The sequence below is a fragment of the Phyllobates terribilis genome, unplaced genomic scaffold, assembly GCF_046119375.1.
Source record: "Phyllobates terribilis strain yellow unplaced genomic scaffold, ASM4611937v1 Scaffold_7__3_contigs__length_470593459, whole genome shotgun sequence".
Classification (NCBI taxonomy): Eukaryota; Metazoa; Chordata; class Amphibia; order Anura; family Dendrobatidae; genus Phyllobates; species Phyllobates terribilis.
Window position 1 is genome coordinate 252675665 of NW_027362767.1, and position 19583 is coordinate 252695247.

A 19583-nucleotide genomic window follows, 5' to 3' on the forward strand; every position below is an offset into this window, starting at 1 on the left:
GGGGACATCTCCGGACAGGTGAGTATATGGATTTTATTATTTTATTCTTATTTTTACACAGGGACATTGCGGGAGCAGACTACTACTACTACCCTCATCATTGTCCCTGCTGGTGCTGATCACAGCGCCGGCAGGGAACCATCATGAGGGCAGTGTTCAGCACCCGGTGCTTGGGAACAGCGCTAACTGTAGCACTGATTGCCAGGCACCGGTCCATGTGATCCTGATGCAGCACACGGTTGCCACACGTGTGACACACATGAGACACGGATATCTCCGGTACCGGAAATATACGGAGGTGTGAAACCAGCCTAAAGGCAGCTCCGGCACTTGACTGCAATGTGCGGCAGAGAGTGGCCTGTTTCCCCATCCTACCATCTGAACCTGGCCTTACCTTGCTATTGACAGCAGAGCTAAAAAGAGAAATACATTTGTGGTCCCACAACCAATTCCTCCCTATACTCATGGGAAAGAAGGTATCCCACAAACAAAGTACATTTTATTTAATAGATCTTAGACTAAAAATAAGCTGCACAACTGGATGTGTTAAAAAATGTTCCTGTCCTCAGATAATCTTATAAACGTGCCCCTGTCTAATAGATGTGTTCGATCATGCAGGAATATGTTCGGATATTCCAGAGCCCTTGTGCAGGGGAGAGGGCACAAGAGCATACTGACATTACAGCAGGGGATTACAGCTAATTCTTTCAGTGTAGTATAACAAGTTTTTAAACCAGCAGGGAAATGTTTTACCATACAGAAAGCAGCAGTTGTGATCCCGTGCTGTAATGTCTTTTGTTTCCTCCCCTGCCCAGGAGATGTGGTATGATCAGACCATGATCCTGTACAGTCACACACAGCCATTACACAGTACATAGCAGGGGCACATTTATAAGATTATCTCAGCACAGGGACAGTTATTTTAACACTTTCAATTGTGTAACTTATTATTATTCCCAGATGTACTGATAAAAGTGTACTTTGTTCGTGGGAAAACCTCTTAAACTTTGTAAACTTTATTTATTGTGATGGACCTGACCATGACAGTTATCATGAGGTCACAGAAGCAGAGAGGCAGCAGGCTTCAGGCCTGTAACATCTGAGCACTAATAACACTGATAGCCTTGTATATATCATCATCCTGAACTCACTGACACTTTACGTTTTCTTCTTTCACCTGTCATCAGCTAGAGAATTACAGTGTGACATTTTACCCACCGCCTGTATATAAACCCCAGGCTCCCAGCTCGGACACTCATGATCTAAGTGTTTTTAGAGAAGTTGGATTCAGTAGTCAGGGAGGGTGTCATAAATTTGAAGGAGGTAGCGGACAGGTGGGAAAATATTTTCAATTTGTCATTACATCGCTAGGCGTCTGGGAGAGACGGGTCACACACGACATTTATAATGACGAGGCCACTGTGGGAAACTGATGCCTTTTATATAACTGTACAAAACGCTTTCTAAACAGACACAGGCATGAATTCACATTGATGTCTAATTTATAGGGAATCCTTAGCTTCTGGTAGATCTACCAGTTCAGCTTTCCTAGCTCTAGTGACAATCCTCTGCTGATAAGAGAGTTGTAGCAAACACGTGCTGTCATTATCTTTAACCCCTTAACAACCGCCGATACGCATTAAAACGGTGGCCGTTAAGGGGCCTTATTCCATCAGTGCCGTTTTAAAACGTTGATCGGGAATAAGGCTGTAGCGCCCCCCAGAGTCGGAAAATCTCCGGGGTCTCAGCTACCGGGGTGGCTGAGACCCTAGAGAACATGATCAGAGCCACTTTTTCCTGTCCCAATAGCTGGTATTAACGGTGATCGCAAAAAAAAACAAACAAAAAAAACCTGTGCCCGCTGATAAAATAATTTTTTTTCTCTGACATGATATACATGTCAGAGGAGAGATAAATGATGACCCCCTGAGACCCCCACCATCCCCCGACCCCTGCTGATCCATCCTCTGGCTCTCCGAGTCATCTTATTGAAGAAAAATGGCAGGCAAATGTGCAGTGCACCTGTCGAGATCAGCCGGCCGGTACCTGGCAACAATAGGGAATTTTACCTATTGGTTCCTTTTGATCACTGTGATAGACCCTATCACAGTGATCAAAAGAAAAAGATAGTAAATTAAATCCCCCTTTCTCATCCCCTTATTTAGGTAAAAATTAAAAAAAAAAATTCTTTCTTTAGGGTTGGGGTTAGGGTTAGGGTCAGGATTGGGATTTTTCAAAAGTAAAAAAAAAATGATGACAATATGACTACTAGTGTTGAATACAAGTGTTCGTTACTTGAGTTTGCATCAGTTGCTCGGGTATGCACCAAGTATCACGGATTCTCAAGTGCATGGGCGGACATATAGCAGGTGCAGCCGATGCAACTGCACCGGCGCCTAGAGGTGGAGGGGGGCCCTTGCAGGCAGGAGTGTACTGTCCATAGGAGCAGACCACGCAGGGCATATGGGGCCACTCAGTCAAGATTATGGGCGGAAGTGAGAGGGGCCCAATGACAAGCAGCACAGGGCCCCTCTCACTCCTACCCATAATCATTCTGACCCAGAGCCGGGGAGAGAGCAGTGCACAGAGTGCAGGAATTCAAAAAGGGGGCGTGTCATGCAGGGAGAGAGAGCTAGCCAATGAACACTTTCCCCACCAGACTGATGAGCGCACTCTCTGGCTGTAGCCTCTGTCCTCCTGCACGGCACGTCCCAATGGTGAGTGTTCACCTGTAGTCAGGGGGTCCGGGCGCACAGCACACAGGGGACAACAGTGGAGGAACAGCAAGACTTAGGCTGCGTGCCCACGATGCGTTTTTCAAGCGTTTTTGCTGCGAAATTTCTGCTGCGGAAACACTTGAAAAACGCTTGGTAATACGTGCCCCATGGTCCCCCAATGACAATCCGCATGTTCTGTGCCCATGCTGCGGAATTTTCCGCATCAGATTTTATGTGCGGAAAAATTCACAGCATGTCCATTATTTGTGCGTTTACGCATGCAGAATTGCCTACTCAATGTATAAGAAAAACGCATGGCAATTCTACATGTACAAAACGCGTCAAAAACGCGAGTTAATTTCCACACGCGTTTTTACTGGCAAGGACATGCAGAACTGAAACGGAAATTTTCCGCTTCATTTCTGCATCGTGGGCACATAGCCTTACAGCTCCTTGTCTGCTCCCTCCACTGTTCCTTCCAGCAGCAGCTCCTCACAGAGAAGAGGTGGGGGAGGAGGCTCACTGCTTGGGACAGCAGGCAGCAGGGGGCTGATAGCAGTCCTGTCTGCTGTGTTCCCATCCACCACAGTGGTTTCTGCAGCCCTCTCCAGCTGATCTCTGCACTATCTGGCCAACCTCCTCCACAGCTCATCTAAACACCTGATATAGATTAGTACTGTGTATGGTTGTGCGTATGGTTATGTGTGTGTATGTATATGTGTTTGTGTGTGTGTTTGTATATCTTTTAGTGTGTGTATATGTATGCATGTATCTGTGTATGTACGGTATATCTGTAAGTATGTACGGTATATATATGTGTAAGTATGTATGTACAGTATGTGTGTACGTATTTACGGTATATGCATGTATATCTGTGTGTATGTATGTACAGGGTATGTGTGTATGTATAGTGCATGTGTATGTATGTACAGTGTATGTATGGTATATGTGTGTGTATGTACGTGTATCTATATATGTGTGTGTATGCATGTACGGTATATGTGTGTGTGTGAACATATTTGTTTTTGGTTCATGTATGATACTGTAATTGTAAAGAAAAGGAGAATCAACCAGGCTCTATAAAGGGTTATTCAACAAATAATCAAGTTTTTTCAAATCCATCAGATCAGGGATAACTTGCTGATCACTGGGGATTCGACCACTGGCCCCCCAGAGAGAACAGGGCAATGCAGTCTAATCCTGAATGAAGCAGAGTTGTGCATACTTGGCCTCAGCTCTATTCATTATCTATAGAGCCCAAGGTTTCGGGGGTCCTATTGCCAGATTGCCCTCATCATAAGCAGCATGCCGGGCAGGGAGGGGGGCCCAGACACATTTCTTGCACAGGGGCCCCAAGCTGTCATTGTCCGCCCCTGCTCAAGTGACATGCTCTAGTCCCCGTCCCACATGTTTTGCAGCTGTTAGACAGTCAAAAAAAAACACGCAGGGATTGCCTGCCATACACGGGCAATCCCTGCATGTTTTTTTTTAGGGCGTCTAACAGCCACAAAACATGTGGGGCGGGGACTCGAGTATGTCGCTCGAGGACCCGCAGTACTTGGTGCATACCAAACACCCGATGCAAACTCAAGTAGTGAGCACTTGCACTCAACACTAATGATGACGTATTCAATAGGATGACCTAATGTTATCAAATTCTGTGTAGTACCTTGGGGTTCAAAATCCTCACTATACCCCTGGATAAAATCCTTGAGGGGTGTAGTTACCAAAATGGGGTCAGTTGTGGGGAGTTTCAGCTGTTTAGGCATCTTAGGGCCCTGCAAATGGGACATGGTGCCCGCCATCTTTCAGACATATTTCTTTTCCAAAATTCAAATATTGCTTCTGCCATTTGTCTAAACAGGACTTTTTGACTACACATGGAGCATCGTCGCGCTCGTAAGAAAATGGGTAACAAACTGTGGGGTCCATTTTTTGGTGTTACCTCTTGCAAAAGTGAAAAATTTGGGGCTAAAACAAGATTTTTGTCAAAAAAATTTACTTTTTCGATATGACGACCTAATGTTATCAAATTCTGTATCGTACCTGTGGGTTCAAAATGCTCACTATACTAGTGGATAATATCCTTGAGGGGTGTAGTTTCCAAAATGGGGTCACTTGTGGTGGTTTTCCACTGTTTAGGCACATCAGGTTCTCTCCAAACGCAACAAAGCATCCGCTCTTGATTCCAGACAATTTTGCAATCAAAAAGTCAAAAGGAGCTCCTTCCCTTCCAAGCCCTGCCATGCGCCCAAACAGTGGTTTTCCCCAAAAAAATGTTGTGGTCCATTTTTTCTTGTTACCCTTCTGAAAATAAAAAAATTTGGGTCTAAAGTAAAAGTTTTGAGAAAAAAAGTTGTGTTTATTTTTCTTTCCACATTGCTTCAGCTCCTGTGAAGCACCTGAAGGGTTAATAAACTTCTTGAATGTGGTTTTGAGCACCTTGAGGGTGCAGTTTTTAGAATGGTGTCACTTTTGGATGTTTTCTGTCACATAGGCACCTTGAAGTCACTTCAAATGTGATGTGGTCCCTAAAAATAAATGGTTTTGTAAATTTTGTTGGAAAAATTAGAAATCGCTGATCAACTTTTACCCTTCTAACTTCCTAATAAAAAAAAATGTTTCAAAAATTGTGCTGATGTAAAGTAGACATGTGGGAAATTTTGTTTATTAACTATTTTGTGTGACATAACTCTCTGGTTTAAGGGCATAAAAATTGAAAATTTGAAAATTGTGACATTTTCCAAATTTTTGCCAAATTTCTGATTTTTTCACAAATAAAGACAAGTCACATCGAACAAATTTTGCAACTATAAAGAAGTGTAATATGTCATGTAAAAACAATCTCAGAATCAGTGGGATCTGTTGAAGCGTTCTAGAGTTATTACCACATAAAGTGACAGTGGTCAGAATTGTAAAATTTGGCTTGGTCATTAAGGTCAAAATTGGCTCCGTCACACAGTGGTTAAATGAACACACAGGGGCCCGATTCATCAAAGCAATTACGCCATAAACCTGATGTACATTGCTTTTCACGCCAGTTTTGTCAAAATGGGAAGAACGGGGGCATGACTCCACAGCTCGTCTAATTCATGAAAAGATGTGGCATACCTTACATCAGAAATCTTACTCCATGACTTGAGTTAGATTTGTGGCGAGGCGCACAGAGGCGCAGGCCACTTTTCAGATGCACCTGATTTATTAACAAGCGTGTGCCTCTGACTCCAGCATAGTCCGTCATGAACAACCCTGGTCTTGATGAAGTAGAGCCAAACAGTTGGAACCTGAGTCTCTGAGTAGTCATTAAAAGTGACATTTTGTGCTGAATTTGGAGAAATCACTTGTTATATTAGCGGTGTTCAGATATTTGCATTGTTTTTCCATAGGTTTAATTAAAAAAGCAGAAAGTTTGTAAATTTTGATAATAAACCCAATGAGGGTTTAATCATTTTAATTGCAGCTGTAATATATTATAAAGCTCAATACATTTTAAACTAAACTATAGACACATATTGGAAGGGTGGAGATTCCCATCTCAAATGAGTTATCCACTACTGGACAACCCCTGCTTAAAGAGCACCTGTCAGCAAGATTGTACTCCGTAAACTACATAAACTGTCAGGTGGGCGACATTACACTGATTAGAATGATACCTTGGTTGATGAAATCGGTCCTTTGGTTCTTGTGTAATCTTCAGGCTGTGTGCACACGGTGCGTTTTTAATGCGAAAACGCATGGTAGAAGGGCAGCAATGTTCCCCAATGATAATCCGCATGTGCTGTGCCCATGCTGCGGATTTTTCCGCAGCGTTTATGCTGCGCTCAAAAATCCGCAGCATGTCCATTAATTTTGCGGAAACGCGGCGTTTTTGCCGCCATTGACTTGCATTAGAACGCGCCAATACCGCAAGACTGCATCTGTACTTGTGTAATTGGCGCGTTCTAATGTGTGGATGGTACCCGAGTGTGGAGAAGATGAGACTCTCCTCCGGACCTGGGTACCATAAAAAAGCTGTAAAAACAAGAATAAAATAAAAAATAAGATATATTCACCTTCCGACAGCCCCCGGTCTCCTTTCCTCTGCTTGCGTGCAAGACTGAAGGACCTTCGGTGACGTCACAGTCATGTGACAGCAGGCCCTTCAGCGCAGTGTCTCGCGATATCCCGGCAGCCAGGAACGAGCCAGGAACGAACGCGGCAGCACACGCCGGGCCATCGGAGGGTAAGTATAGCTTTATTTTTTTATTTTTAAACATTCTTTTACGGTCACACTATATAAATCCATGCCGGTTGCATGGATTTATATATTGTGACCTAGTTGTCAAGCACTTTCCAGGTGATGCTAAAATCGCTTGGAAAGCGCTTGTCAATAAGCATGTGGAAACGCATGTGAATCCGCATGTATTCCGCAGGAAAAAAGCATGTACAATCCGCATGTACAATCCGCATGCGTTTTTTCTGCCAGGGAGATGCAGAAATGATGCAGAAATTTTCTGCTTCATTTCTGCATCGTGTGCACATAGCCTAACTTTCACTTTGGAGATATGTTGTTCGGGGAGGCCTGTGGGGGGCGCTCTATCTGGTGCTCTGCTAACATATTCATCTGTATGCTCTTGTGACAGGTCACTGATCATTCACTGACCTGCCTCCTATTTTGCCTAGCCCCGCACTACTAAGATGCATTATGTAAAATAGTAGGCAGGTGACTGAATGATCAGTGACCTGTCATAAGTGCATATAGCTGACTAAGCAAGCAGAGCACCAGATAGAGCGCCCCACACAGGACGTCCTGGAGCACAGGCATATCATTATCTCCAAACTGAAAATAAAGATTACACAAGAACCACAGGACGGATTTCATCAGCCAAGGTATAATTTTAATCAGTTTAATGTCGCCCACCTGACAGTGTATGTAGTTTACTGAGCACAATCCTGCTGACAGGTTCACTTTAATCATTTAAGGAACCCAATTAAAATAAAAACAGAGGCACCATGCATGCAATGTCAGTGCCACTATTCCTGGAGGTCAGCATGACTTGTGTCACATACCGGGTGCAGCCACTCTTTGGGGGCAGCTCATCAATATTCTGTGAGGGCGGACATCAGCCCTGATGTAGTAGTGAAGGCTGCAGACAAACAGAGGCAGCTCACTGCCTGCACCTGACACAGGTCATGTCACTCACCGGTAACAGCGGCACCGACATCACTGTAATAGCCCCACTGCAGGAGGTGAGTATACGCTGTTTTTATTTTATTTACAGTCCTGAAATTAGTAAGTAGGGGATATCCGATAGTGGACAACTCACATTTGACATTTATGGCATATACACAGAAAGTGCCATATTGTCTAATAAACAGTAAGGAGAGGACTCCCGTCAGGTATTGAGTGAAATTGCCACTGGTCATTGTACATTTTAATATTGCTACTAACTTCCAGTACTACAGTAGTGACATGCCTAAAATAGATCATACCTGATCCTTTTTTCCCTTTGCAGATAAAGCAGTGTCATTGGGATCTCGCAGGTCCCATTGGGATAAACATACAAGCTCGGCTAATCTCAGCATGCATGTTTATGGGAGTAGATGGCTGTCAAATCGCTGCCTCCTGAGTATTGACAGAACTACTCTATGGATGCTACCACAGCGACTTCCGAGTAAGCACAATACTTACATTCGGAGGTCGAAGTACATGTTCTTCACCTGCTGCCAGGACAACATTGATAAATGCTGCTTTTACCTGTTATTTAGTGGTGGCACAGGAAACCTAGCACTTACTGTCAATGATAATCGTGTGCGCGTCCTATATAGTCCTATACTCCTTATTCGTAAAAATACATTCTAGCCATGATGATTAGTCAAGCTTCAGGTATGGATAAATCAATGTATTATTAACAAAAGAGATGAGTAAGCTGCAGGATGTAGTAGTAATGAGAAGCCGGCAGAGAAATGCACAATAAACCTTTGTAGCGAGCACTTACCTACGGAAATGCCATTGGTAAACGCTGATGTCTGAGTATTGTTCTTCGCAGGGCTCTGGGACTCTAGGACACTGTCATCCAGCAGGTGGCGCTGCTTCTCTGATGGAAATGTGGCACTCTTACTTTCTACAACACTGAACTGACACATCACGCTGGATACATGAAGAGAGAGAGAAATTCCATTCATTTCACACATGTTCATGAATGAGGCGGCAAATGAACAAAAAGTCAATGTATAACGAAAAGCTGTGGTCATCAAATAAAGGCACAATTGACAAAAAGTCTCAATATTTGTCCACTGTATGATAGAGAGCAATGTGTACATTCTCTGGGTCAGCAATTTCTAACCTGTGGCTCAAGGGTTGTTGCAAAACTACAACTCCCAACTTACTAGGAGTTGTAGTTTTGCAGCAGCTAGAGAGTCATAGGTTGGGTAACACGGCTCTGTATAAAGGGAATTAGAGAGTATATGCTCCTGGATGCATTGGGCAATCTCACCTGTCACCCACCTGGGGGTAAATACACCTTATAAACAGAAGTGAAGTGCTTGTTAATTTTGTTACTAGAAATGCTAAATTATCTCCCTGAGTAGAATGTATTTAGCCTGCAGTGTATACAGGAGACTGGTTTGGGGCCTATACCAGCTGTGTGAGGCCCTTGCATATTTCATACCCTTCTGAATGGATATCAAAAGAATCTAGGCTACTTTACTGCTATCTGGAGGAGTTGAGGGCTTCATATAAGGGTCCTTTAATCTTCTAGTTGGTACCTGTGAGGTCAAGCATTGTATACAGATAGGGTATGTGCCCACGATGCGCAAATGAAGCGGAAATTTGCGCTTCATTTCCGCATGTCGTTTTCCCGGAAAAACGCATGCGGAATTTGGCATGCGTTTTTCGCACGTAATTCGCGCGTTTTGCACATGCGGAATTGCTTTGCGTTTTCTACTGCATTGTAGATGGAAATTTCGCATGCGTAAACGCACAAAGAATTGACATGCTGCGGAATTTTCCGCACATCAAAAACGCTGCGGAAAAATCCGCAGCATGGGCATTACAATTGCGGAATGCCATAGGGGACCATGGCAGAGGGCTAACATGCATATATCATGCGTTTACGCTGCGGAAATTTCCGCACCAAATACGCATGAAATACGCATCGTGGGCACATACCCATATGGTTACTCTTTGTGGAGACTGCCAGCAAGCAATGCTCTCTGGGAGAAAAAGTATGAAAATTAGCTCTTATCCAAGCGCAAGAAGCTGTCTCTCTAGTGCCACCTACTGGAGGCTGCCAGGGATTGGTCTCTATTTAGGTAAAAGCTGGCAGTCTCAGTTGAGACTGTACATCCAGCCTCTGAATAAATGTCCCACCTGGAAGTGATTGTCCTGATTGCTTAATATAAAATGGACGTGAGGTCTGTCGGGAATCTCTGAACATATGCAGCAGCTTAGGATGGACCCGTTATTTCATGGTAAAGGCTTCTAACGGCCTTTAGCAAATGTCAACAGGAATATTTCACATCAGACAGTAGTGAAACCAGTGGCTCATACTCATTGACTGCACATGTCACGTACAAGTGTATATATCATATATCACAGGCTGGGAGCAGGATGACACAACGCAATCCAGGAATCCTAAATATGTTCTATAAGAGGTTGTAGCAGAGTGCGTCCATAGAAGCCCCAAGATAAATTGTGGAAAATACAAACCAAAGAAAACTACTACTAATAATATAGTGTGACAGCCTCTGACAGCGCTTGTAACCCACTTGTTTCCTAAGCTGCGGCTCTTCCTATGTCTGGAGACAGGTGGAGTTGGGAGATGAGTGGCCACTGACGCATCCGGGCAGGTCGGTCGTCTGTTGTATCTCATTGTAGCGGTCATCTCGGAGGGACCTGACGATAAAGATGAACTGATACTGAAACACTGAGATATTCTGAAACTACACAGTGCTCCTACAATGACGTGTCCTAGCCAACATGCGGTACTATATAGAACTATTACAATATAACCATATGACAATACTTCACATCACCTGCAGGGGTCACTGCTGCTGCGATCAATCACCTGGATATTGGGTCATTTTATGGCGACAGTCAGCAATCATGAACATCTCTGCTAGCTTAATCATACATTGTACTGATCCCTAGTGTCTTCCCAATGAGAAGCAGCACACGAGGTGCCAGGCATCCTTGTGTCGGATATTTTCAGGGCTAGCTGCAGCCCATTAGTGATGTATCCAACTATATGCAGGAGGCAGAAAATCCTAAAGTATACATCCAGCATAAGTGTGAACTTCGCCTCATGGTCCATTTACATGGTATATTAGTGAGTGAATGTGTTCATAGGATGCTTGATAATCAGCCCATAAAAGCATGGTGATCAAAACACTGATGTGTCAGGTGACTTGCTTGTTTATGCTGCCATGTAAATCCCTGCCAGCAGCACATCACCTCATGTACATGGGGTGTGCTCCCAACAATGTGCAAACTGCATGAGGAGAGAACGATCATATTAGCGATTGTCCTGTCCCCATACAGACCATTAAACAGGAGCTGGTCAGCACTTATTTATTGGCAGGAAACACCCGATCTAAACGCAGCTTATTCTTCAGCTGATCGGCAGCACTTTACACAGGAAAAAGTGTTCTTCTGAAGGTTCGTTCTCTGTTATCGGCCCAGGTAAATGGCCTTTTCACCCTCTATTATCAGCAGTGATAAGAGGAACAGGAGGCAGTGAGGACTCTTCCTTCTTTCTGTAGACTGTGACTTATTACTGTGGGATACATGTTTTTTAATCTTTATCTAATAAAACCTGGATTTTACATATTTCTGCGGCTGGATCTATTCGGCTATCGATTGGTTTTCCTGCTGCACTGCTGGTGTCCCTTGCCTTGCATTCTACAATGGGTGAACTGACTTAAATCCCTCAACGTGATTTTCTGGTTATTATTTTTAGATTCTGTTTCTCACAGGTGAAGTGTACCTACGATAAAAATTACAGACCTCTCCGTTCTTTGTAGGTGGGAAAACTTGCAAAATCGGCAGTGTATCAAATACTTATTTTCCCCACTGTAATTAGTGCAGTGCGTGTGTAGTTTACTGTTTTAGCTAATAAAGAAAAGAAAAAAATGGCGTGGGGTCTCACTCATTTTTAATAACTAGCTGAAGGCTGGTGTTATTATTCTGGGAAGGGGTCAATATCCATGAAGCTTCTCAGCCTATTAATAACAGCTATCAGGATAGCCTTTTCTGGTTATTAAAAAGGGGGACCCCCAAAAAATTAAATGGAGTCCCTCCTATTTTTAATTATCAGCAAAGACTAAACAGACAGCTGTGGGCTAAACGTAATAGATTGGGAAGGGGCCATGGATTTTGCCCCCCTCCCAGACTAATAATATCAACTCTCACCAGCCATCCATTAGATGCCCCAATTCTGGCGCTTAGCCTCAACTCTTTCAGATTGCCCTGGTGCATTGGCAATCAGGGTAATGGTTTTGGGTTTGATATCAGCTGTCTAATGTCCGCTGACATCCAGCCCAGGGGATAGTAATGGAGAGGCAACTATCAGACACCCCAATTACTAACCCCGTAGTCAAAAGAAATAAACACAGACAGAGAAAAGTCCTTTAATTGTAAAAAGCACAATTCGACCCTCTTTTACCCATTTATTACCATAAAAAAATAAAATAACCCAAAGGGGTCCGCTGTAAGTCCATAATGAGGATGTCCCACGCCGCTCCCCAACTCTGTAGTGTGTAAATCCGGCTGCTGCGATGAGCAGTGACGTCAGTAAGGTTATCACAGTTCACAGACGATGAACTGCGGTAACCTTACTGACGTCACCGCTCACAACGTGAGAAATTACAGCCGGTTCTCACTCAGAGTAGTAACGTCAATAAGGTTAGCACAATTTATTGTCTGTGTGTGGTCGGGGAGTGCTTTTTACAATTAAAAAAAATAAACATACACACAGAGAAAAGATCTTTGCGTATGGGGTTAGTAATGGGGATGTCTGATAGACGCTTCTCCATTACTAACCCCTGGACTAAATTTCAGCGGACATTACACAGCTGACATTAACCCTAAAACCATTACTCCAATTGCCAACACACAAGGGCAATTGGGAATAGCCAAAGCTAAGTGTCAGAATTGGCACATCTTATGGATGCGCCATTTCTGGAGCGGCTGAGGGCTGGTGTTATTGATCTGGGAGGGGGCCAATATCTATGGCCCCTTCTCAGGCTATTAAGACCAGCCCACAGCTGTCTGTTTAGCCTTTGCAGGTTATTAAAAATAGGGGGGCCTTCCTTTTTATTAATAACCAGTAAAGGCTATGCAAACAGCTGTAAGCTGTTATTAATAGGCTGGGAAGCTTCATGGACATTGGCCCCTTCCCAGAATATTAACACCAGCCCCCAGCTCTCTGCTTTCAGGCACCTGGTTATTAAAAATAAGGGGGACCCCACAGCATTTTTTTCTTTTATTTATTAATTAGCTAAAAAAAATGCAGAAAACTACACATGCAAAGCACTAATTATACATCTCACTAACATATTTATTTATATCTATCTATCTATCTATCTATATTTATCTATGTTTGTATATAAGATTGCTTTATTAGTTTGAAAACTAGCTTTAAATTACATAGAGAATTATAGTATGTAAAAGATGATGTTAAAAATGCATGGCATATGGATGCTAGGTAAGAAAAAAAATGTACTTACGCATAGCACTCGCATGACATACGGATGCTAGGTCAGAAAAAAATGCATGACACTCGCCTGACACTTGCCAACTTTTCTAGCTGAGAATCTCAGTGATTTTACATACACCAATGTGAGCGAACCCTAATGCAAAATTCCACCTGCTTTGAAAGTGGTAGTGGCCCCCTTACCTCTTGGGCCCCTGTGCAGCTGCTCATTTTGTACCAATTGTATGTCTGCCCCTGAAGGACAACATTAGTATCTCTAGGCTGCTTAATATGAGTCTTTCCATCAAAGTTAGTTATGGTAGATCAATAGCTTACTGCCGGTAGGCTCCCCATTTATTGTCACAGCACTAGAGAAATAAATTGACCCCTTTTGAGATTGTTTTTTCCTGGACAACGTACATTCACATAAATGGGGCTGAAGTGAAGTTTTCTAAACAGAGAACAGTCAGGAGAGGCCCAATCGGAAAGTGACATCCAATCCTGGCAAAATGCCATAACTTACAATGGTGGACCCCTAAGGGGATGTAGAGCTGGGACTTCTACAAATTCCCTAATCTAAAGTGAATCTGTTCTGAGGAGCGAATCAGCTGCTGTTACAAGGCTACTATTCCCATGGGCAACTATGTTTATACACATCCTAAATGCTCATGTCACATAGTCCCTAATCCTGGATAACTGGATGTAGCAGGATTACAGCAGACTCATTTCCCAATGTTTTCTGCAGCATAACAACATGGCGAATGAGGCACAATATGGGGAGATTTATCCAAGCTAGTAAACTACCAGAGACTTCCATTTACACGCGACTGCTCAGCTATTGGGAGAATGGTTCTTTATGTTACCGATTTTGGTTGTTGCAGTGAAGAGAGAGTAAAGTGAGCGAGAACCCAGCCCACGAGGGCTCACACTGTAAATACTGCAGCCATGCTCAGGTGCCACGTGTTGAACCAGTTACACTCTTCATTTTTTCCAGACTTTGTTGCTGCCTCCTTTATCCAGCCCCCATCAGGAGAGTTTTACTACATGCTGTGGAGAAGCGGTGGTGCTACCCGCTGGTCTCCAGAAAACAATCTGCTGAACGGAGGTCCACTACATGAGGAGCTTTTATTTCTCTGGCTTTTGTGTGTGTTGAGTGGAGTTTCTGGATTCTCACACTTGGGGTATGAGTCACTCTGGCACTCGATAGATGAGGAAATAAACTTTACAGTTAAAATGGCTTCCAAAATAACTATCCTTCTTTTTCCCCTGAGAGAGACACACATCTACAGCTGAAGACACGTGTCTAGAGCACGTGCTCATGAAATCACTGGAAATCATTAGGAGAAATGATTGGGAAAGTTTATCCCTGTACTTACAAGAGGAAAATGTGTTCGTTGGTGCTGTACAGAACTGTATTAGCACCCCCTATCTATTCTGTTTTACAACTGCTGAGGTCTCATATGCGGGGACACAGGACCCCCATCTGCAAATAGCTGCATCCTAACATCGAGCATGCTCCGCATACCTTACAACTGAGGAGAAAATAAGCTGCACCCATTGATCCAAACAAACCAATAGTCTATCTTATCTCCAGAAGGAGATGCACCAAAGGTCAGTGCAGGGCACAGACACAGTGATATTTTGCAAATGTTGCCATTTTCCCATTAAAAGTCAGACAAATGAGAGTTAGTCACTTGGCAGGAGCTGTTGCACTTTACTACCTCCCTATCTTATAGCAGAGCACCTGATCTAAAGGCGGCTAATGTTGTGGCACCTATTTAGCAAAAAAGCCCTATATACATTCACACCAGCCATGAAAAAGAGAATGGGCCAACCTGAGCTCCATGGGTTCCTCCCTGTGAAATACAATCAGCTCGACTGCTTGAGAACCTACCCCAGACCCCACAATTATATTATCCAGGGCTGGTATGGCGACTGTCTGTATGCATGACAACCAGTGAAAACAAGTCACTGCCACTTGTGAAGAAGTGATTGACAGCTCTGGGGAACTGTACAGTGGGATGATTGATGATCAGTTCGCTGTTAATGCTAACACGCATGAGTTATGAGGGGAGATATTTGTTTTCATGTAGCTCCACCAAAATCTCTCTGTATCGGCTTTATGTAAATAATATCCTCCCAGGACCTGGGAAAACTAAAATCAGCTGTGGAGCGGAGATACTCATGGCTCCTTTAATAGAGATTTTTAATTATAAAGTGACAGCAGGACTTCGCCAGTGTATTGGAAAGTTTGCACAAATTTGGTGATATAATGCTCCCACAGTCATGCAGGGGGCACTTGATATGTTCTTACATAAAACTGTAATGTGTGTCTGCACCTTTAAGAAGTGGAGCAAAATGCAGATGGACACAATGTGCTGGTGCCGGGATTATCCTGCATTGTACAGATGTCACACAGACTTAAATAATCACACCACATCATACTGGTCCTGCTACTTGTAAGAAGTGACACTGCAGTATAATTCCTGGCAGCTGAAATGTAAGTCATCAATCATGCGGCTGCTGTAAAGGAAGTCACGCAGGGACAATCAGCATGCAGGGCCTACTCCTATTTACCTGCAGGAAGCTGCTCGGCATGGCACATACTAGAAGACGCTACCGACCACATACATACTAAGCGACATCAGCACACGGGACGAAAGAGCTTCGCTTTACAAATGCCTCTGTAAGGTGTAGTAATATTAAAGAGCAGAATAAAATGTGCCGCAGTGCCACTCTTATTCCTATCTTTATTCCTGCACAATGTTCTAAAAGAATGATGACGAGAGCAGTCATTTCACCCAATATTGTCGTCACTTGCAAAAAACTTATTTTTTCCTTTTTAGTAAAATTCTGCTGAGCACACATGATTAATCCAGACAAAGGCTGCATTCACACATCCAAGTGACACGTCCGTGTGCTCTCCGTTGTTTTCTCTGGCAGCACACTGACCCATAGAGTTTCATTCATCCATACACACATCAATATAAAAACGAATCCATGTCTCTGATCCGTGACGCTCTGAGCATGTCCCCTTTTCATCTGTTTTTTTAGATTACCGTAAATTCGGACATTAAAGTCTATGAGGATCTGTATACAACTGATGAAACACAGTTTTCCAACCAAGTTTCCTTAGTTTTTAACTGATCCATTGCTAAGAGTCAATGGATGAAAAAAAGTTCAAACAGTCCGCCTTCTTCAGTGGAAAAAAAAACCCCGGTCCATTTCTCTGGGATGTTAACACTCAGATGTGTGATTTATGGCACACCATGGGTATGGAGAGGTGGCTATGTGTGTGCTGCTATTTATCTCTCTGGAAGCTCTGAAAATTACAGAGCGTGCATGATGGGCAATTTGCAGTACTCCTTCGCACTATATTGCCACTTTCATTCATTTTGTAAAGAAACTGACTGGTGACCTCCAGTGAGAGGATCCAGACAAACAGCACCCTAGATCTCAGCATCCTGCAGCTCAGTGAGTATGATCTAGAGGAGAGATAAAGAATTGTCCCAATTTGCAAAGTTATTGCCTATATGATATACAACTTGCTGATCACTGGGGATCCCAGCCATCCCTACAACATGGGTCTGAAGTGCCCTGTTTGAATGAAGCAATAGCCACCAGTTAATTTCTATGTGGCTGCTCGGCTGTCTTCAGGAGTCCCATAGACTAAATGGTACACATGAGCAGCCATAGTTCTGTTCTCAGGAGCAGTGGGACCCCTAGCTTCGGGCAGATTTGTAGCACGTAACACAGTGGAGAACACGACAGAATGTTCCACAAAAAAAATAATACTAATTAGCATTAAACTAATGAAAGCTTCAGTAACACAAAGCGGCAACTGTACAATTACTCCTCTATTTCCCAGAGGTTGTGGTTACTTTCCTTCTGCTGCCGAGGCTCGGACTACGCACATGGAACATTACGAGACGTGGAGTTTAGTGTTTGTGGGGTTTTATGCCCTTTTCATACACAAGATGCTTATTATTCTACAGAACCCGAAAGAGTCCAAGAAATAAAAAAAGAAAATACTGGGAGCAAAATAAACGTACAAATGATCGAGTGTCTGGTAGGAGTTTATTGTAAGTGACGCACACAAAGTATTTTAACAACTAAATTGACAGCAAAATGAGAGCGACATGCCGGCAGCATCAGATCATGGAGACGTGACCTGTGTCAGGCAGGCCAATAATCTGCCACTACACAAACCCCTTGTGTTAGATGGGGAGGCCCACTGTGCTATCACCCATTTCTATACCATGCACAGTGAGGAAAATAAGTATTTGATACACTGCCAATTTTGCAAGGTTTCTCACCTACAAAGAATTGAGGGGTCTGTAATTTTTATCATCAGTACACTTCAACTGTGAGAGAGAAAGTCTAAAAATAAAATCCAGAAAATAACATTGTATAATTTAAGCACTTAAATTGCATTTTAATGCATGAAATAAGTATATTATCACCTACCAACCAGCAAGAATTCTGTCTCTCACAGACCTGTTAGTTTTTCTTTCAGGAGCCCTCCTACTCTGCACTCATTACCTGTATTAATTGCACCTGTTTGAACTTGTTACCTGTATAAAAGACACCTGTCCACACACTCAATCACACTCCAACCTCTCCACCCTGGCCAAGACCAAAGAGCTGTCTAAAGACACCAGGGGACAAAATTGTAGACCTGCAGAAGGCTGGGATGGGCTACAGGACAATAGGCAAGCAGCTTGGTGAGAAAGCAACAACTGTTGGCACAATTATTAGAATATAGAAGAAACACAAGATGACTGTCAATCTTCCTCGGTCTGGGGCTCCATGCAAGATCTTGCCTCGTGGGGTAAGGATGATTCTGAGAAAGGTCAGGAATCAGCACAGAACTACATGGGAGCACCTGGTCAATGACCTGAAGAGAGCTGGGACCACAGTCTCAAACATTACCGTTAGTAACACACTACGCCGTCATGGATTAAAATCCTGCAGGGCGAGCAAGGTCCCCCTGCTCACGCCAGCACATGTCCAGGCCCATTTGAAGTTCAACAATGACCATCTGGATGATCCAAAGGAGGCATGGGAGAAGGGCATGTGGTCAAATGAGATCAAAATATAACTTTTTGGTATCAAATCAAACTCGCTGTGTTTGGAGGAAGAAGAAGGACGAGTACAGCCCCAAGAACACCGTCCCAACCATAAAGCATGGTGGGAGAAACATCATACTTTGGGGGTGTTTTTCTGCAAAGGGGACAGGACGACTGCACCGTATTGAAGGGAAGATGGATGGGGTCATGTATCGTGAGATTTTGCCCAACAACGTCCTTCCCTCAGTAAGAGCATTGAAGATGGGTTGTGGCTGAGTCTTCTAGCATGACAATGACCCAAAACACACAGCCAGGGCAACTAAGGAGTGGCTCTGTAAGAAGCATTTCAAGGTCCTGGAGTGGCCCAGCCAGCTTCCAGACCTGAACCCAATAGAAAATCTTCAGAGGGAGCTGAAACTCAATGTTGCCCAATGACAGCCCAAAACCAGAAAGATCTGGAGAAGATCTGTATAGAGGAGTGGGCCAAAATCCCTGCTGCAGTGTGTGCAAACTTGGTCAAGAACTACAGGAAACGTCGGACCTCTGTAATTGCAAATAAAGGCTTCTGTATTAAATATTAATGTGGGAAAACTTGCAAAATCAGCAGTGTATCAAATACTTATTTTCCCCACTGTATTAGCCACATTAGGACTGTAACATCGATTGCATACATTTGTTTCATGATTTTCAGAAAATCGTTTTGCGAAAAGTAACAAACAAGATATCGTAACCCTTGTAGGAATATTGATCTGGAAATTCATTGGTTAAGCATAAATTGGCTCCTAAAAAAGATTGTGCCCCCTGCTAATGCACAAAGCTAAGTCCTGACCAAAGAAGCCCGCTCCATTAAGTATGAATGGATCTGGCTGCTGTTGGCTCAGCCAAGCCATATCTTACCTTGTGCCCTACGAATTACTACATTTATACGGCAGGAGCAAATGTGTGGCCAGATGAAAATCCTAGAAGCCCTTCCCATAAGTTATACCAAACCAAATTGTGTCACCATATTTTTGATAATGCGATATATATTCCTGATGCTTATGGAAAAAGTTAAGTCCATCTTTAGGTGCCATCTACAGCAGATGTGACCTGGGTACACATGTATACACACAATGTAGCGTGGT

At 43.4% G+C, this 19583-nt stretch overlaps 1 protein-coding gene and 1 long non-coding RNA gene across 17 annotated transcripts in view; one reads left to right on the forward strand and one right to left on the reverse strand.

Moving 5' to 3' along the window:
• LOC141154402 (uncharacterized) overlaps window positions 1-8939 on the forward strand; it is a 699373-nt gene extending 690434 nt beyond the window's left edge. For both annotated transcript variants that reach the window (XR_012247431.1, XR_012247432.1), the window contains one exon: window positions 8747-8939. This is a non-coding gene — a long non-coding RNA (uncharacterized lncRNA). The remainder of the gene's footprint in view (window positions 1-8746) is intronic.
• Window positions 1-19583, reverse strand: part of RALGPS1 (Ral GEF with PH domain and SH3 binding motif 1) — a 540676-nt gene that overhangs the window by 75137 nt on the left and 445956 nt on the right. For 12 of the 15 annotated variants that reach the window (XM_073640264.1, XM_073640270.1, XM_073640273.1 and 9 more), the window contains 2 exons: window positions 10467-10593; window positions 8696-8847 (listed from right to left, as the gene is read on the reverse strand). The exons of the other annotated variants lie outside the window; for them this stretch is intronic. In XM_073640264.1, coding sequence (XP_073496365.1) covers window positions 8696-8847; window positions 10467-10593 — 279 coding nt within the window. The remainder of the gene's footprint in view (window positions 1-8695; window positions 8848-10466; window positions 10594-19583) is intronic. 15 annotated transcript variants of the gene reach the window in all.